Source organism: Lepidochelys olivacea, assembly GCF_965140295.1.
Source record: "Lepidochelys olivacea isolate rLepOli2 genome assembly, chromosome: 6".
Classification (NCBI taxonomy): Eukaryota; Metazoa; Chordata; order Testudines; family Cheloniidae; genus Lepidochelys; species Lepidochelys olivacea.
The window spans coordinates 95857047-95874968 of record NC_140416.1 but is presented as its reverse complement, the minus strand read 5'-3'; the positions used below and the strand labels follow the sequence as shown (position 1 = coordinate 95874968).

The 17922-nt window shown below is 39.2% G+C and overlaps 1 protein-coding gene across 1 annotated transcript in view; it reads left to right on the top strand.

Moving 5' to 3' along the window:
* Positions 1 to 16596, top strand: part of EML5 (EMAP like 5) — a 288831-nt gene extending 272235 nt beyond the window's left edge. The window contains exons 35-43 of the mRNA XM_084632418.1: positions 978 to 1135; positions 4047 to 4161; positions 4744 to 4932; positions 5184 to 5356; positions 6255 to 6417; positions 7515 to 7618; positions 10093 to 10246; positions 11880 to 11980; positions 12336 to 16596. Of these exons, the coding sequence (XP_084488544.1) occupies positions 978 to 1135; positions 4047 to 4161; positions 4744 to 4932; positions 5184 to 5356; positions 6255 to 6417; positions 7515 to 7618; positions 10093 to 10246; positions 11880 to 11980; positions 12336 to 12372 (1194 nt within the window). The 3' untranslated portion in view covers positions 12373 to 16596. The remainder of the gene's footprint in view (positions 1 to 977; positions 1136 to 4046; positions 4162 to 4743; positions 4933 to 5183; positions 5357 to 6254; positions 6418 to 7514; positions 7619 to 10092; positions 10247 to 11879; positions 11981 to 12335) is intronic.
* The last annotated feature ends 1326 nt before the right edge of the window (positions 16597 to 17922 follow it).

The following is a 17922-nucleotide window of genomic DNA, read 5'->3' as shown; positions in this document are numbered from 1 at the left end:
GGGAAACCAGTGCCAGATAAAATCAGCAGAGTCAATCAAGGGAATGTATTTTCTTCACATTGATATATTATCTTACGTGTTACATATCACCAATAATTTGAAACATAAAGAATTCTGCACTTAACAAAAACAATTTGAACTTCCCAACAATAAGCATTTAGTTGTTACTGGTTTTAAATATTTTTCAATATCATTGCTTTTGAATACCTAAAGTAGTTAAGCTTAACTTTACTACCCCTCAAAAATAGGAGGCACAGTTAAAGAAAACCAAGTTATGTTTCAATGAGTTAGATTCTTACTACTTTCCTTTTTTAAATTGACCATCTCTGTACTCCATTGAGGGAAGTGCTGTACCTAATAGCTGGACACAAGATGATTTCCATCAAACATTGTGCTTGAAGAATAGTAGTAATAGTTTTTGTATGAAACATGATACTAACTAGTAATAGTTTTTACTGTTTTTGTGTGAAATATGATACTAACTAGTATCTTAGCTGCTCCTGATTTCCTGTCTGCTGTTCCATGGTTGTGCAAAGGGATGATGCGGAACGGACTCCGAGAGCCCTGTCCCTAAATCCCATACCTTGCACTTTCTCAGTGCAGGAAGGGAGTGTTCATGCTCCCTGTGGTGCTGGACATGTCAGCCTAGGCATGACCTTTGCTCTGTCCTTCTTCCACATTGACCGGAGAAGACCATGTGCCTTTAAAAGTGAATAACAACTGATTCTCTTTTGTGTGCTCACCCTCTAACTTGGAGGCTATCTGCCTGCCTTTTTCCTCTGCAGACAGAGTGCCTCAGGGATCTGCCATTGGTCTGTATCCCTCTACAAACACCACTTTTACAGCAATGACTAATAAAGCCACAATCTAGCCCAAAATGTAGAATTTGTTTATTATTTATTTATTTCAAAAGTTAAATGTATTTCTTCTTGACTTATTCAGAATCAAATGATAAGTATATTTTCCCCCCTTTTCAGAATAACTTGACATTTACAGGTACCATCAGTGGAGATGTTTGTGTTTGGAAAGATCATGTGTTGGTACGCATTGTGGCCAAAGCTCACAATGGGCCTGTGTTCACAATGTACACTACACTAAGAGATGGTCTAATCGTAACAGGAGGCAAAGAAAGACCGTGAGTCTTTTTTTTTTTATCATTCAAATATGTTTTACTAAGATATTATGTGCTGTACAAATGTGCTTCAGAACATGAAATTCCAGTAGTTACCATCAGTCACTTTATTTAAGCACCTATGCAAGCTATTTCAAACATTTTGTGATGATTTTTCATTATTAAGATTAAGACTGACTAGGAAAAAAATAATTTTAAACAGTACAGAAATAAACAGTTTTACAATGGGAGCATTACATACAGTGGAAGCCTGAGAACAGGGCCCTTGCTGGACCACTGAGGGGAAATACAGGTGGTGTTGCCCTGAACTGCAACAATGAATTTATCAATTTTCCCTTGCCATGAAATATAAATTGACCACCCCTTTCTTACACAGATATCTTTGTCAGGAAAACTCATGAGACGCTTGAGAGGTTAAAGGGCACCTATTCAATAGAATGGCCCTTGGGTCTCTCTTAATCAGATTTCAAAAAGAAGATCCTTTATTTTCATTACCAGTGCCAGTTTTCTTCCAGTCCCTTTTTACACTTTCAGACCTGGCATTAGAAGGGATGCAGTAGAGAGGAAAGCAGCATCATGAGAGGGAGCTGTCTTCTGCTCCTCTAGCCTCATTTGCAGATGCCAATGGCACACAGCAGATTTAATGAGACTGAAAGCTCAGCAAGATTCAGTATTGCAGAACACTACATATTTCCTTCCATTTTGGTGAGATCCTTTTCCTTTCCCTTGGAGATAGCTGTTAACGTACACCCCATCCAAATACAAAACTCCATCAAATTAATGATTATTTCCCTAAAATAATAGTCTTGCATTTTTAAAGATGTTTTGCTTTTAATATGTTCTTTTTATTTGCTACTTATTTCTCCACATTCTAATGTAATATTGAGTGTCTCAAAGCCAAAAGGGTATTCTTATCACATAGGTTCAAAAGAATTAATGAATATATTGAAAAAGGTAAGAATAAAATCAACTCATAACTGCTGTATATTGTCTTCTATTCTGAATAATCTCAAAACACACTGCACACTTTTTAATGTAAACTATACAGACTATCTAAAAACACAGAGACATATAATTTTGTAGTATGTTTGTTCATGGAAATCACTAGGAAATATCAGTTTTCCTGAAAAAATGGTGACAAAAGTATTTTGTAATTGTGTGTGTATGTTTTGGCATTTAATGTAGATCAAAAGTACTAAAAGCCAGATATCCTCCTCTGTTCCCTCTGTTCCCTGAATTGCATTCTCAAACTCTCCACCTGTCTTACTAATCAAATATGTATGGATGACCGCCTCTGGGAACTTGATGTATGCAACATATTTGCATACTTGGCTGATGCTTTGACCACACAGATTTCTGAAGATATGCTATGAGACCACTTTTAAGAGCAATGGAAGCCTGCGTACTTACACATCAATATTTATAACTATCTATTGAAAAACAGCAGTTGCTCATGATAAGTAGTTGAATCATTTAGCAGAAATGTAATGCAATGCTTTGGTCTAGTAACACTTATAGCTAAAATACATCATTAAAATTAACCGCCACGGAGCGTGCACAGCCTATCAAAATAACCACACAGTGTTATTGCTCTACCCTTGTGTCTCAGTTCTGCTCTATGAGGCTGTATTGGGCTGCTCAGAGTTGTGTTTAGAACTTGGAAGGCCCCTATTCTGGACCAAAATTAGGGAGACACAAAAATAATTTAAAGTCCCCACTGACCTTGTTTTCTGTAACCAGTACAAGAAGGGAGTAATGGAGAATCTGGCCTTTTTGCTGCTGTCTCCTCATCCCCATTATCTGTCATCTCATGCCTTTTCCATTTGTGGATTATGAACTCTACAGAACAGGGACCATGTCTTTTACTTGTTCTGTGAAGCATCTAGAACATTAAAGGCACTGAATAAAAAATAAACAATAATAATAATTAAAAATACATGCTACAAATCTTATTCTGTTTTCTATTTCCCCATCAATACCTTCCCCATTGCTTCTCTTTCAGTTTTCCTTTTCAGTTTCTTTTCTTGTATTTTCTTCTCTTCCTTCACTTTCTCCTTGTTCTAGAATTATACTGTTATGGCTCACAGATAGCGTTTAACATATAGTACTAAACCAGTGGTTTGGGAAATCCACTCCTTTCTTCACATCATATGACTTTAGTCGCTAGACAGAAGAGTTTTCTAAATGCCATTTCACTACAGCAGGGAAGAAGCATTACAGTGAAGGAAATTGAGGAGCACCATATGAATTACAGAATCTGTAATCTAACTATGCCTTTGATTTATTTTTCCTCTGGACAGTAATTTAGAGATTTCAGCAAAATTGATCATCTTTATAGATTAATACACATAATTAATTCAAATCAAAGAATGTATGTGTTTTTGAAAGATGAGATTAAAACAGTCGAAAAGCAAATCTACCTTGGTTTAAAAACTGTTAAGTTTTAATAAATAAACTTTATTGATATATAACCTGAATTTTATTTTTTTAGACTGGTATATATTGCATATTAATATTTTTCCTATACAAATGTTAATGGAATCTTTAAGGAATAAACTTATAATGCCTTTACCCTGTTTATTACATTAGTGCCTAAGGGCCAATGAAGAATGGTGCCCCATTGTGCTTGGCACTATAAGAGTTGTAGAGGGTCCCTGCCCTGAAGAGCTCACAATTCAAATAGACAAGACAGAGACAGGGTGGGGGAAATGGATATAACACACAAACAGTGAAGAGTGTGATGGCAGACAATGTCATTTTAGTTCCATGCTTTTTCGGGGTGGGTTTTCTTAGGAGGGAATAAGCTAAATGGAAAAAATGGGGAGGTTAAACTACATTAAGTAATAAAATATTTTAATTGACTAAAATACGAGCTAGCTTTCATACTTAGTGTCTTTGGCTACTATCTTTTTAGATCAAAGGAAGGAGGGGCTGTTAAACTATGGGATCAGGAGCTGAAGCGATGTCGTGCCTTCAGATTGGAAACAGGACAGATGACTGACTGTGTTCGTTCTGTGTGTAGAGGCAAAGTAAGGCATGTTCTTTTTAATATATTGCTGTCAATCCTTGGGTTATTGCAGAACCTTTTTCTCATGGTTATTAGTTTGAATAATTAATACAAGTTGATGTCAATTTAAAGAGTTACTGAAGAATCTAACTTTAATTTATAATTTTAAATGTTCTTAAATTAAAGGCTTTCCATGGCTGTAGATTATCTGTCATAAAGCATACTTTCCAGTCCACACATAAATACACTTAAGGAAATACTAGTGCCAGTTAGGATGACATTGTGTATACAACTTGATTAAAAAATGACAAAAGATCGCTTTCTGTGTTTAGCACCCAGACCATTATAACAACTCTTGAATTGAATACATTCTGTTAAATTTGGAGGCAGAGAATGATTCCGTTTTATATCTTCTGTCCGATTTGTGAACAGAAATTCAGACAATCAGAAGATTCACATGCCGATCTCTTCATTAACAAAATTTAATCCTTATTTGATTTCAGCAGCCCTTCTTGATGGAATTATAACCATGGCTCATTTGTTACTATTTATAAGTATTAGCTAATATATTATTACAGTAATAATTCTTTCACCATTGTCCCAGGGAAAAATTCTTGTTGGGACAAGGAATGCTGAAATAATTGAAGTTGGAGAGAAAAATGCAGCATGTAACATTCTAATTAATGGTCATATGGATGGACCTATCTGGGGACTGGCTACACATCCTTCAAGAGATTTTTTCCTTTCTGCTGCAGAAGATGGGACAGTGAGACTCTGGGACATTGCTGAAAAGGTAGATGTAAAGTTAATAGTACTAAGCAGCTATAATTTTAGCAAAAAAGAATCAGAGATTTATTCAATAGTGAGGATTTAAAATACCATAGTCTGAGAAACTAAGCTAGTATAGTGATTGTGACACTACCTTTTGCATAATAAAAATAACATTCAGTGGATACTATGAGAAACTGTTGGTTATGGATTATTTTGGAACATGCATAAATAGAAACATTTACTCCTCTTTTCCTGGTTTTTATTTTCTCACAGAAGATGCTGAACAAAGTCAGTTTGGGACATGCAGCTCGTACTGTTTCTTACAGCCCCGAGGGGGACATGGTGGCTATTGGCATGAAAAATGGAGAATTTATTATCTTGCTGGTGACCTCTCTAAAAATATGGGGGAAAAAAAGGGACAGAAGATCTGCTATCCAAGACATAAGGTCAGAAAAGTCATGGCATTTATCTACCCTTGAAATGTGATAATAATGAGCTGATAAAGTAAGCAAGCAATAATTTAAAAACAAAAACTCTGCCCACATAAGGTGATTTATTTTATAAGGAAGTCCCATATGCAAAAGTTGCTATTTACCTGGAGTTCGTATACCTAAAACACCATATTAATCCCCTCCCAATCCAGTGTAATTTTCAAAGTGTGTGCTTTGAGAATAGTTTTATATAACAATATAATTTACTTTTGTATAGTATCCATTGTACAGAGTATTACAAAATGCTTTGCAGAGACATAGAATAGAGTGAATGCTTTACAGAGCTGAGTATAATGACTTCAATACAAGGCATAAAGAGAAAAAAGACATATGAAGATGGAGTAGAACAGAAAGCTGGAACCTAAGCAGTAGAGATGTCAGTAAGTATTGTCAGACATTACTTACAATGAAGGGGAAATGGAAGGGTTCTGTCATAGGTGAGCCCAGTTCAGAACTCTAGATTCAAAAGAGAAGAAATCAACTCAGCCTCTTAGAGGGAGAGAAAATTTCAGCAGAGATAGGGTAGCACAAGAGAAAGAGTGACTCCTGATTGAGGAGAGTCACAAGGAGGGGAGATAGAAGATGTAAACAGTGTGTTTTCGTCAATATATTACTAATAATCAATCATGCTGAAAGAGAAAGTAGGACCAGACAAATTGTATGTTTTCTCTTGTCTTTCATCCCTTAGAATAAGAGCTGGATCCATTTTGTAACACTACGTTGCAAAAAAAAACAAACCCCATGATACTTGATATCAGAGGGTTGAAAAGAAAATAGAAAAAGAAATTCTAAGATCTTCAATTTTTCTTTTTGTGAATTTCAACTTCTCTTCTTAAACTATTTATCTATTCAGGTTCAGTCCAGATTCTCGTTACTTAGCAGTGGGTACTAGTGAGAATGCAGTGGATTTTTATGACTTGACATTGGGTCCAACGCTAAATCGAGTTAGCTACTGCAAAGATATCCCAAGCTTTGTTATCCAGATGGACTTCTCTGCAGATAGTCATTTTCTCCAGGTATCAGTCATTTGAGATCATTGTATATATTTTTTAAGTTTGTAAGTAAATTTATTGCTCATGAAGGTCTATTATCACTTGTTCATGCCAAAGATACTAGTGACAGACACCATGCAAGATTCCTTATGAGGCTCCAGTAATCACATCTCAGTCCTGACCAGCAGCTCCCCCAGTATTTCAGTTCTGGGCCTATCATGGTTAGAAACTGATAGCTGTGTTAAATGGTGAGGTTGTTTTGTGATAGGCGTACTTCTGAGTTACTAAAAAGTGACGTTGACTGTTCATCTGCCTCATCACCTTGTTGAAGCTGGGTTTGTGACCTTTTGGAAATGATCTTTCTTCCCAGGAATCATCAGGAAACTATGGCAAACCCTTCAGATTCCTGACCATAATAATAAAGTGCCCCTGTGCACATCTTATCAGTACAAGCCGCCTCTGATGAGCACTCTACCCATGTTGCCATGGCTTTCACAATGTATCTACACATTTTGACCCCTTTCTATGAGGTCACAAGCGCAAGCTTCAGGCTGCTGTAATTTACACTGGCCTTAAATGGCTCCAACAGGCCAAAAATAAATATTGGGATCATCATGGAGTAGGGATGTCCTAGCAGCACTCCATTTTCCCTGCTGCACCAACATCAGGGAGAAGGAATAGCATACGAGCTCTTATGTGGCCTCTTCACCACCAAAGGATCATACACAGACTGGGGTGAGCCTCCCCAGGCCAATTAAGCAACTTCTAAAAGTCCAGTTTATACCTGCATTATTTACAACAGTTACTCTTTTAATTGGGTGCTGTGTAGTAAGGAATGTACATATATTTCACTCACATTTTATTGGTAAGACTTTTTTAAATTGAAAATTGATCACCATTTCTCATTGTTCTCTACTTGTATACATTTTTGGGAAGCATAAGATCTTTCCACAGAATACTTCCTCTGATTCTACTGTAGGGTAAAAGGCTCTATCAATAACACCCTATTTCAGAGCCATTGATAATAACATTGAGTGTATAATTATATCCTTAGCACTTCAAATATCTTCAAACATTTTTAACTCAAATGATCTCTTATTTCTGAATGTTCATCCTCAAAGGTCTCTACAGGGTCTTACAAAAGGCAGGTCTATGAAGTGCCTTCGGGAAAACAGCTTATGGACCAGGCAGTGATTGACAGAATAACATGGGCCAGTTGGACCAGGTAACTAATTCACAGATTCGCTTTTGCTACTGGAGTAAAAGTTCAGATGTCTCCCACCTGGAAAGAAAACCATAGGTCTGGAAATGACCATATTATCATGAAGGATACTGCAACGCTACAGCATTTGATCTATATTTTTCTTAAAAACATGCCTGATTGATCTGGCAACAGAGTAGGAGTACATTATACAGTCACATAAGAAGAATGTATAGGCTCCACTTGAGACCACTGGCAATTAGCCCATCAGGGTATTAAATGCATATGGTCTCTGGAGGTTATGAGTTTTCACTCTCTTTAAGTACCCTTTACAGCTTTTGATCCAGCATCTAAGGCAGCAGTTCTCAAATTGTGGGTTGGGACCCCAAACTGGGTCACAACCCCGTTTTAATGGGGTCACCAGGGCTGACTTAGACTTGCTGCGGTCCGGGGTCGAAGCCAAAGCCCGAGGGCTTCAGCCCTGGGCAGTGGCACTCAGGTTACAGGCTCCCTGCCTGGTGTTAAAGCCCTTGGGCTTTGGTTTTGGCCCCCATCACCCAGGGCAGCAGGGCTATGGCAGGCTCAGACTTCGGTCCCCGAAGTAATATAGTAATTTTTGTTGTCAGAAGAGGGTTGTGGTGCAATCATAGACTATCAGGGTTGGAAGTGACCTCAAGAGGTCATTTAGTCCAACCCCCTGCTCAAAGCAGGACCAATCCCCAATTTTTGCCCCAGATCCCTAAATGGCCCCCTCAAGGATTTAACTCACAACCCTGGATTTAGCAGGCCAATGCTCAAACCACTGAGCTATCCCTCCCCCAATCTAAGGCAACCTGAGAGATCATACATTTCATTCTCCCAGTTAATGGAATGTGTTGCAGCAGTAGCTGTGAAATAGCAATTTGAGGGTAAGTCAGGAAAAAATATAAAATTGGTTTCAAATAAAAACCTGTATAATACAAGCCTGTGATCATTTAAGTTTTACAGAGCCTATTAGAGCATGTGTAGTAGACAGTGCTAGATTATACACAGTACTTCTATCTGTTTAACGTATGGGAAAAATATGATTATTATTGGTGTATTCAAAAATATACAAAATAAATCATTGTATAAACAGATATTATATTTAAAATGATATTTTATTAAGTTTTGCATTTTTTTGTTTTTTGAAAACTACGTTGTTTTTATTTTACATTGTATATTTAATTACTTTATTTTAATTTTTATAGAAATAAAAATCACTTATGTCATGCTCTAGGCTCATTTGACAAATCTGTAAAATCACAATCAATACAAAATAACAAATCCTGCAATATACCTTCATTCATGCACTAAAGGTTAATTGAAAAAATCAGTCTTTTTAAAAACAAAAAATCACCAGCCCCATACATCTCCCACTTTCTCAAAACCCTGAACAAGAGCTGGGATCTGTAGCATGCCCTGAAATTGGCAGACTTGAGCTACTTCATACCATTGTGGGGAGTGAATTCCAAAGTCCCTGGGCCTTTAAAGAGAGAGAATGTCCTGCCAGCAGCCCATTCCTTTTCAAAACAAAAAGGTTCCTGATCATAATCAGGATAGTATCAGACGGGGGAGAATTTTCAGGTCAACAGGTCCCGAGCCATTTTTGCACCTATCCATTTTATGATTTAATAGTGAGTTGATTATTATATTCCTTGTTTAATTGTGTTTGAAAGAAACACTGTCAGTTGACCTAGCCCTAACTGTATTATAACTTTATTTTAATATATATATATATATATTATACTCAAGCCTGATCCAGAAAAATTCTAGCATCCCAAATTTTCAGCATATAAATTATAATCCATCATATAATCCAGTGCTGGGTTTCTCTTCAGGTTGTGGAGTATACATGTACATTATAATTAAAGCTAGCCAGAGACCAACAATTCCATTTCATGAGGATTTTCAAGGTTTGAAATGTATTTTAGATCCAGTGTAGGATGAAAACCAAATCTTTCAAAAGTTTTTGAAAAATGGAAAGTTATTGAAATGTCAGTTTTCAGAGCAAAAGGGTTAGCTTTTGATTTGGGTCTCTTTCTTTCTGGAATGGACCAGGGTCTACCCTGGACCTCGGGAACCTTTCAGTCAAAAATGCCATCAAAATTCATACATCTCAACAAAACATTTTGATTTCAGTGAAACAGCATTTTCCCATTAAAACATATTTCACAAAAAATGTTCTGACTAGCTCTAATTGTAACATCTCTGTTCAACTTCTGTATGTTGTACTTCACATCATTTATTTTTCTATATTTGATAATTGCCTCATTGGTCAATTTTAACCATATCAATTTCATCATATGCTTTTTAGCTTTGTTAGCCATGTTATATCTTTTTTTTTGGTAAATTGTTTACTTTAATTTCAGATTCTCATAATCACAGAATACTATAAAATTGGTTTATTATTTCTAAACCTATTGCTTTTCCTACAATGCATTAGTTGCCAAGGGGGCCCTCTCACCCTTCTATTTCAGTATTCTAGGGGATGAAGTAGTTGGAATCTGGTCCAGGCATGCTGAGAAAGCTGATGTGAACTGTGCCTGTGTCTCTCACTCTGGAATCAGCCTTGTAACAGGCGATGACTTTGGCATGGTCAAGCTGTTTGACTTTCCATGTCCTGAAAAATTTGTAAGAACCTTTTGTTTGTGTGATTGTAACACAAAGTGCTTTTGATTTTGTGGCACCCTATCAGAGGGAGGGTGGTGGTAGTTCTTTTCCCCCCTAAGTTTATAGCTTTTTAATGTATGCATTTAGTTGTAGCTCCATAGTCTCATAAGCTTGCTTGCTATCCAGGATTTCCTAAACCCTTATACAATAACTGTAGCCACAATCCACGATTTCAAATAATCTAAAAACTAACAATAGTACTTGTTGCCATCTTGCATTAATAAAGTGCCTTCACTATGAAGGTCTCAAAGCACTCTATAAATGTGGATAAGTAACACTATCTCCATTTTACAGATAAGAAAACTGGGGCACCGAGGTTAAGGACTTGTTATGGAAACAAACTGTGACCGCACAGTGTAAATTAATAGCGAAATGGTTGCATTCGTGTCCCTGTCTGTAGCTGATTTCATGGTCACAAAGTTATTGTTTGGCTGTTAAATCCCTTTAGTCAGAAAGAACATAATGAAAATGTAGTGGAAATTTAGAGTTCATCACTGGCTCCTGTAGCAAGGAGACAACTTTCTGAACTGTGAACAACGGACATGGTTTCTCTTAAACCATGTCTTCACTACAAAAAAAAAAAAAGGTGTGTTCTGATGGGGAGCCTAGACTTTAACTTGAGCCACTGAGTAACTCGCATGAAAACAATTGCATTGTCTACACAAGGATTTGAACTTGTTACACACCTTTTTTTAAGACAAGGCTTTAAGACAGGAATCTGTAATTTCTGCATGGAATGATGTCAGAAATATTCTGTTCACAAGCTGGAATGTGATGGCCAGCATGGAAGAGAGTTAGAGGAGGGAGCAGAGCATGAGGAGTCAAAAGAAAAAAGAGAAATCCTCCCTCCCCAAAGGAAAGTGAAGAAATTTGGTTTTTAATTGCAGCTCCCATTCCCAATCTCTCCTCCCTCTCCTGCCACAAAAAGGTCTCCCTTACATGCAAGTATCTGCACATACAAATACTGCCTACCTCAAAGACACCCATCTGTGGAAAGCAGGCACATTCAAAAAGAGTAGTGGTGGGCTACCCAAGGAGGACTTAGGCATTGCAACGCTTAGCATTGCTGCACTTGAACTTAGGTCTCCTACCTCCCAGGAAAATGCTCTAATCACTGAGCTACGGGGTATTTTGGGGCTGATCTGTGTCTCAGTCCCTCCTGTTAAAGCAGATCCACTGTGATATAAATAAGTATTTGTTGGAGCAACGTAACTAGAACCTGGGTCTTCCATCTGCCAGGTGACTGCCCTAACCACTGGGCACGCCTGTTTGTGTTTAAAAATTGCTTTATACCCCACTGGATAAATGCATTAAATTGTCTCTAAACTATGGGGAGGAGGGCGATGTACACACACACCCCATAGTTTAGAGACACCCCCACACCCCATAATTTAGAGACAATTTAATAGCTTCTGCTTTACACCCCATGGTGGATGCATTTCATGAAATGACCCCTGTAGCCTAGGAACCTATGGAGCATTTTAGAACCTTCTAGATACATAATACTAAATATTATACACACACTCTTTTACTCTTTCTTTCTAAAACAGTCCAATGAGGATGACTCATGATCTTTCATGTTGTTATTTTTTAGGCAAAACACAAGCGATTTTTAGGTCACTCGGCCCATTTGACTAATATTCGATTTACAAGTGGGGATAAATACGTTGTCAGTGCTGGAGGGGATGACTGCAGGTAGGTATATCTTTCCATTCTTCCCAAAAAGTAATTAGAAATCTAATATGTTTACTCTGTGTGGACAATTCTTAATAGTGCAGAGATAATTTCAAGTTCAGAATTTGAGACATTTAACCAGTTATGTGTTTGTTCCTTCTTGTTTGTAAAGAAGCAGTCAAATATTTACAACACCCGATTCTTTTTATTTAAGAGTGGTATGAAGTACAGAGATTCACTAAAATAAAAAATAGACTGTAATGGCCAATATAGTTTGAAATATTTTTTAATTTAATGGAAAATAATTTTTATTGAAGATTCTTTTATAGTAAACATATAATAATTTTTAATCTTTCTTAACTTTTTGAAAATGCAGCTTATTTATCTGGAAATGCGTGCATATGCCTCATTAAGAGTGACATGGAGCCTTTGCAAAGAGGACACTGCGGAAAATTACAGGCATGAAAGACCCATGAGTGCAATGAGACATTCTACAGTGCCCTGCAGCTTAAGAAATGGTGCTGATCTAAGACAGACAACAATCTGTTTCTGAAAGACAAGTGTCTAGAGTCTATCAGAAGGATAGACTATAACAAATATGCTGCGCCCCCTAGATTTGCAACAGTAATTGCACTCACTGCCAGATGTTGAAAAAGAAACACATGGATAAAAGGAAGAAGTGAGTTGTGGATCAGTGTATAGTTTCCCAATGAGACAGTGGGGTTTTAATCAAGAGATGTTATTTCTGACCTAATGCTGTATGTGATGCATTTATTATGAGCACGAATGTGTTTCCTTTAAATTCTGGGGATTGAATATCATTGAAACAGATTACTCCTTTTTTTTTAATTACTGAAAGGAAAACCATCTAGCAGTTCTTAAATAAAACTACACAGTATTTTAATAAAAGATTAAAGTAATAAAATGGGATATGACATTTCTATGAATAGTCAAAAAATGAAGCATTGTCTGGTGAAGCAGTAATAGTAAAGTTTGCTCCTTAGACCTGCAGTATTCATGTGCTTAGAGGCCTGGGTCATAATCCTGTCTGATGAATGCTGTTAGGCATGCATGAACCCATTCTTTAAGGCTAATTTAGTGATTTTATCGCACTTAAACATTAAATTAGTTCCATGAGCAGAAACAGATTTGCTCACTTTGCGAGTGCCTTGCCCACAACCTAAAAGTCTAACTCCAGTTTTTGCCTTGCGATAAAAGTGTTCTCAGTGGAAGGGAGATTAAACTTGACTGAGCTGCTAGCCTCTTTGCTGGAAATATGAAATAAGATAATTTTAGTCTCTGTAAAGACTGGGGTCACCAGTTGCAAAAACAGAATTTCACAGCAATAGGAATTGTTGATTTTATTTTCTCAGTATCACTTGGAGGATGCAGAGAGAACATAATCTTTCCAAACACTGGTATTTTGTACATCCAGATTTTTTAACTGGAATAAAACTAGTTGGAAGAGATCTTTATTCAGCTTTCTCTTCTGATTGTAATGTAACATCCAGTCATAACTCTTCTTTAAGTAAGCATGAATGTTAAGGATATGGGCTTGCTTGTAACCCTTAGAATAAGAACATATTCTAAATGGCAAATTAACACAGACTTAAACATTTTAGTGATGATAAACTCCAGGAGAAAGTTGCATTTTTGGTGAAACTAGGGAAGACTGCTTCAATTGTTTGTTTGAAATGATCGATCAGTGGAGGTGTGCTGTGGGCTATATCTGTTTTTTAAGCAGTGCAGTTATTTTTCATGCAACATGAAAGGGAGCAAAAGTAACTAGCTCACAGGTTGCGTTAACAAAGTGCTGTTAAATGTGAGTAGTGTTGCTATGGTTACAGTTGATATTGTCTACTTAAGTCAGCGTTTGTTAAGGATGGCATTTGATTCCAGAGCGGAGATAGCATAGCTGTTGTTATTCACCTCTTTTATCATTTTACTCCAAGTAAATGTAAAAATGAAACAAATAAACCTCAGCGCCCACTGTAAATATCTTGTGTGTGTGGTGGGGAGAAAAAGACAGATTGCATAGAGTAGATGAGAAACTAAGAAGAGACTCAGCCAGACCTTTGTACTCTTCCATGTCCAACAATGCTTGCTGTTATGTAATATAGGATCTACCAATTTCACCGTCTTGAACAACATGTCACCGACTGTGAAATCAGCCCTCTCCCGGGAAATCTGTTCTCCCCTGCTGCGGGGAACCCAGGGCTCCTAATTGCTATTCTGCCCACACTGGGAAGGGACAGGAGTTGTCCTTCCCCTGCACTGCCACCCTTGGTGAGGAGATCAGACCCACCTCCCGAGGCAGTGCAGAAATAAGGGTGGTACATCCTCACTTCTGCGCTGCAGCAGCTCAGGAGCTGGGCTCTGGGTTTCCGTCCCATCTCCTCCCAGGGCTCCTGCAATAGCACCGGGCAGTGAGCTCGGGGCTTCTTCCCACAGCAGAGCTTGCTGGGCTGGGGGCTTTTGCTCCTGGTGGCTGCAGCTGGGGCAGCCTGGGCTTCTGCCCCTCCCTACCCCCCCGACAGATGGCTATGGGTGCTTGGGGGCTTCCACTCCACAGCTGCAGCCAGGACTCGGGGCAGCCTGTGCCAGGGGCTTCCTCTGCTGCTCCAGTCAGGGCAGCGCAGGCTCTGGGGTTCCACCACCACTCCAGACCCCGAGCTCGGGGTTTCCTCCCCGGCCAGCTCCTCCCGGGCTGGGGGCTTGTGCTCCTGTCAGCTGCAGCTGGGGCAGCCTGGGCTCAGGGCTTCTGCTCCACCCACCAGCTCCAGATGAGATCGGGGCAGTCCAGGCTCAGGGCTTCTGCCACGCCAGCTGGGGCTCAGAGAAGTCAAGACTTGGGGCTGCCCAGACTCCAGCCCTGCAGCTGCAGCTCAGGACATGCGGGCTTGGTGCTTTTTGCCCCACGGATTCTTCTGGGGCTCGGGGTAACCCGGTAGGGGCTTCTGCCCTGGGGCTTGAGCACCCATTTTTCCTGGGGGACCCCAAATTGGCCAGGGGGCTCTGCTTTAATCTGTCCCTGGCATGAACTAGCAGCTAGGTACCTCCAGCTGGGGTGTTCCCAGCAGCATGGGCGAGGGGGGATCCTACCCACCTTCACCACTGGGAACCTCCTGTAACCGCAGGAAGCTGGGAGGGTGCTAATCTTGGGACCCCCTACAACAACTTTGCAACCCTTTCTTCCCTCCCCCCAATTCCATTTTGGGTGTGGACCCTCACAGTTACAACATCCTGAAATTTCAGATGTAAACATCTGAAATCGTGAAATTGACCAATTTTAAAACCCTCAGGTTGTGAAATTGACCAGAATGGACCAGGAATCTGGTAGGGCCCTAGTAATAGTCAACACTAGTGACCCAACAAATAATCTTATACACTGTTTCCTATATCTAACTAGAGCTTCTTTTACAATAGAAAATGTACGGATCTAATATCAAGTGTCTCAGGCAGGATTTGGAACAGATGAGCTGTTGCCATTACCACTAGAGTAGGACAGCTTCACTAACCACACAGCTGCTGTTCTAAAGTATAAGGTGCTAGGACTAGGGTCTGTGCTAGGGTACACCACTGACTCGGTGGAATTGTACCTGACTGACACAGCTGTGAGATCAGTGCAGCATTACTCTCACTGCCCATTATTATAATATAAACATTGATCGTTAGCATTTATCTATGCTAGAGAAATCAAGTGTTAGTGTAGTAATCTGTTGTTTTACACCCTTTGTTCCGCCACTGATTCAGTGCAGCTATATGGCATTTGTCCTTGCATCCATGCTAAGGCTGCCTTACACCAGCTGGCTGTCAAAAGCTCCTTTAACTAGTGAACCTCTTTAAATTGCCAGCTGAAAGCCTTCTTTCTGTGTCTCACCATCTACTACAAACCCGATGCCCACTATCCCCCAGTAAGTCTTCAGCCTGTGAATTGCATCCACCCTGTACTTCCCCAGAGCGTCCTCTTCTCACACTAACCATTCCCTGATCACCACCTTCAGCAGTGCCCATGCTACGGCTGTGCTACTCCACTGCTAATTTGCCAGCGGATACTTTTGCACTGACGAACCACAGAGGTACATCAGAGCACGAATACCAGCACACAATGCACCCACAAATCACCACTGGGGCTGTAGCAGGAGGTGCACAGCTGCTATCTCCACTCCCTCTACCCCCAAACTCCTGGAGCTGGGGAGAGTAGTGTCTTAGCTGCAGGTCTATGGGGGTACAGTGCATGGTCCACCAGCAAACTAAGGCGGTTCCTTGCTGAAGAGTTTTTATCTTTGACAGCAGTGGGACCTGACAGCTCACCAATGTGCTAATGGGATGTGTCTACACTGGCACACAAGTCAATTGTGCCTCAATTAGTGTTTACACTCACTAATGTTAGTGGTGTAATTTCAATCAGTTGGGTGCCATGTTGCTAAGTGAAACAAGTGCCAATAGCCTATGGGACATTATAACTACCCCCTGGTGCAGAAAAATGCCTAGTGTGCTATGATCATCTAAACCTGGAAGGAAGAATGTGAAGGGCTGAGTGTAGACTTGTTCTGGAAGTATGGTGGTCTGGAGGGTATAATGGGGTAGGGGAAGGAGCCTTTCCCTTAGCTATGCAACACCAACAGGGGGGCAGTGAGCCCCCAACTCTCTTTTTTTTTTTTTGTAGCCTGCCACTCAATCATGCAGGTTCATTTTCTAGTTTGCAATGAATCCAGCTGTATGATACCTTTAAGGGCCATAAGGTAATTTCTTTTTATATTACTAAACTAGTAAACCCATTATACAAGTGAAAGAATAACACATGCTAGTCTAGATACCCATGAATCCATCTGTTATTGAAAAGTATTTAAATTAACAAAGAGAAAACCTGACATCCTATGCACAGATTGGAATTCTAAAAAAATCATACACATGACCCTATTGTAGTCAAAAGAGCCAAGATGTGTGGAAAAGGTTGGGGAGAACTAATGAGCCAAATGTATTGAATCATTTTAACTTTAAATGTCTCACTTTTTCCTTCTTCAACACATGATCACTGGACACCATTTTTTGGATCCAGGAAGGGGTTGCGGGAAGAGCAACTTGGTTTAGCACTCCTTTTCAGTAACTGAATGTATGCACCAATAAAGTCAGTATTTAGCTAGAACAAAAATCTTAACAATGAGCATAATCAGAAGTTGCTAGCTGGAGTTACCCTAATTACAGAAATCTGGTTAATGCTGGCTGATACCTGCACCACCTAAAAAACAGCACACAGCACCCAAATAATTATCTATATGCTGTAAGTGGCTAGCAAGCCCTAACAGTATGGAAGGCTGAGCTATTTGGTTTTAATATATACTCTTCGTACAGCGGCAAAGTGACATGGTTTCCTGTTTATCAGCATAGTAGATGCGGCAAGCCTTAATTTTTGTCAAAAGCAAGTGGTTTTGGGTTAGTGTGTGTACAACAGACAAATGTCTTGTTGCTAACTATGTTTTGGATAGTGAGTGAATCACTCTGTGGCCTTCTTCCTGAATGTACCATGCCTAAACGAAGGGAAGAAAAAACTATTGCAGGTCACACTTTAAACTGCCGTATTAGTCATAGTAACTAATTTGATTGAGCAGCCCTAGCTGTGTTTCATGTATATGCTCTTTCATACCTACAGACTTTCCTGCCTATTGTCATTTGTTTTTTTCCCCCTAATGTTTACAGTACTGTTTGTTTTTACTTATCTGGATAAATATGTGCACATGCCAAAACCTACTATGCACTCTTTGTACCAATCACTGTGGTATTGTCAGACCAAATCCTCTTCTTGATTTTGGTCCTCTTCAGCTTCTAAACTTAAACCAAACTGGTCTTGAATGCCTGATTATTTAGAAGAAAGAAAACTGGCTTCATAATACGGAGAGTGGCTGCAACAGATCTCCTTACCAAATCATTCACAAATAACTGAATACAATCTCAGCAGTTAC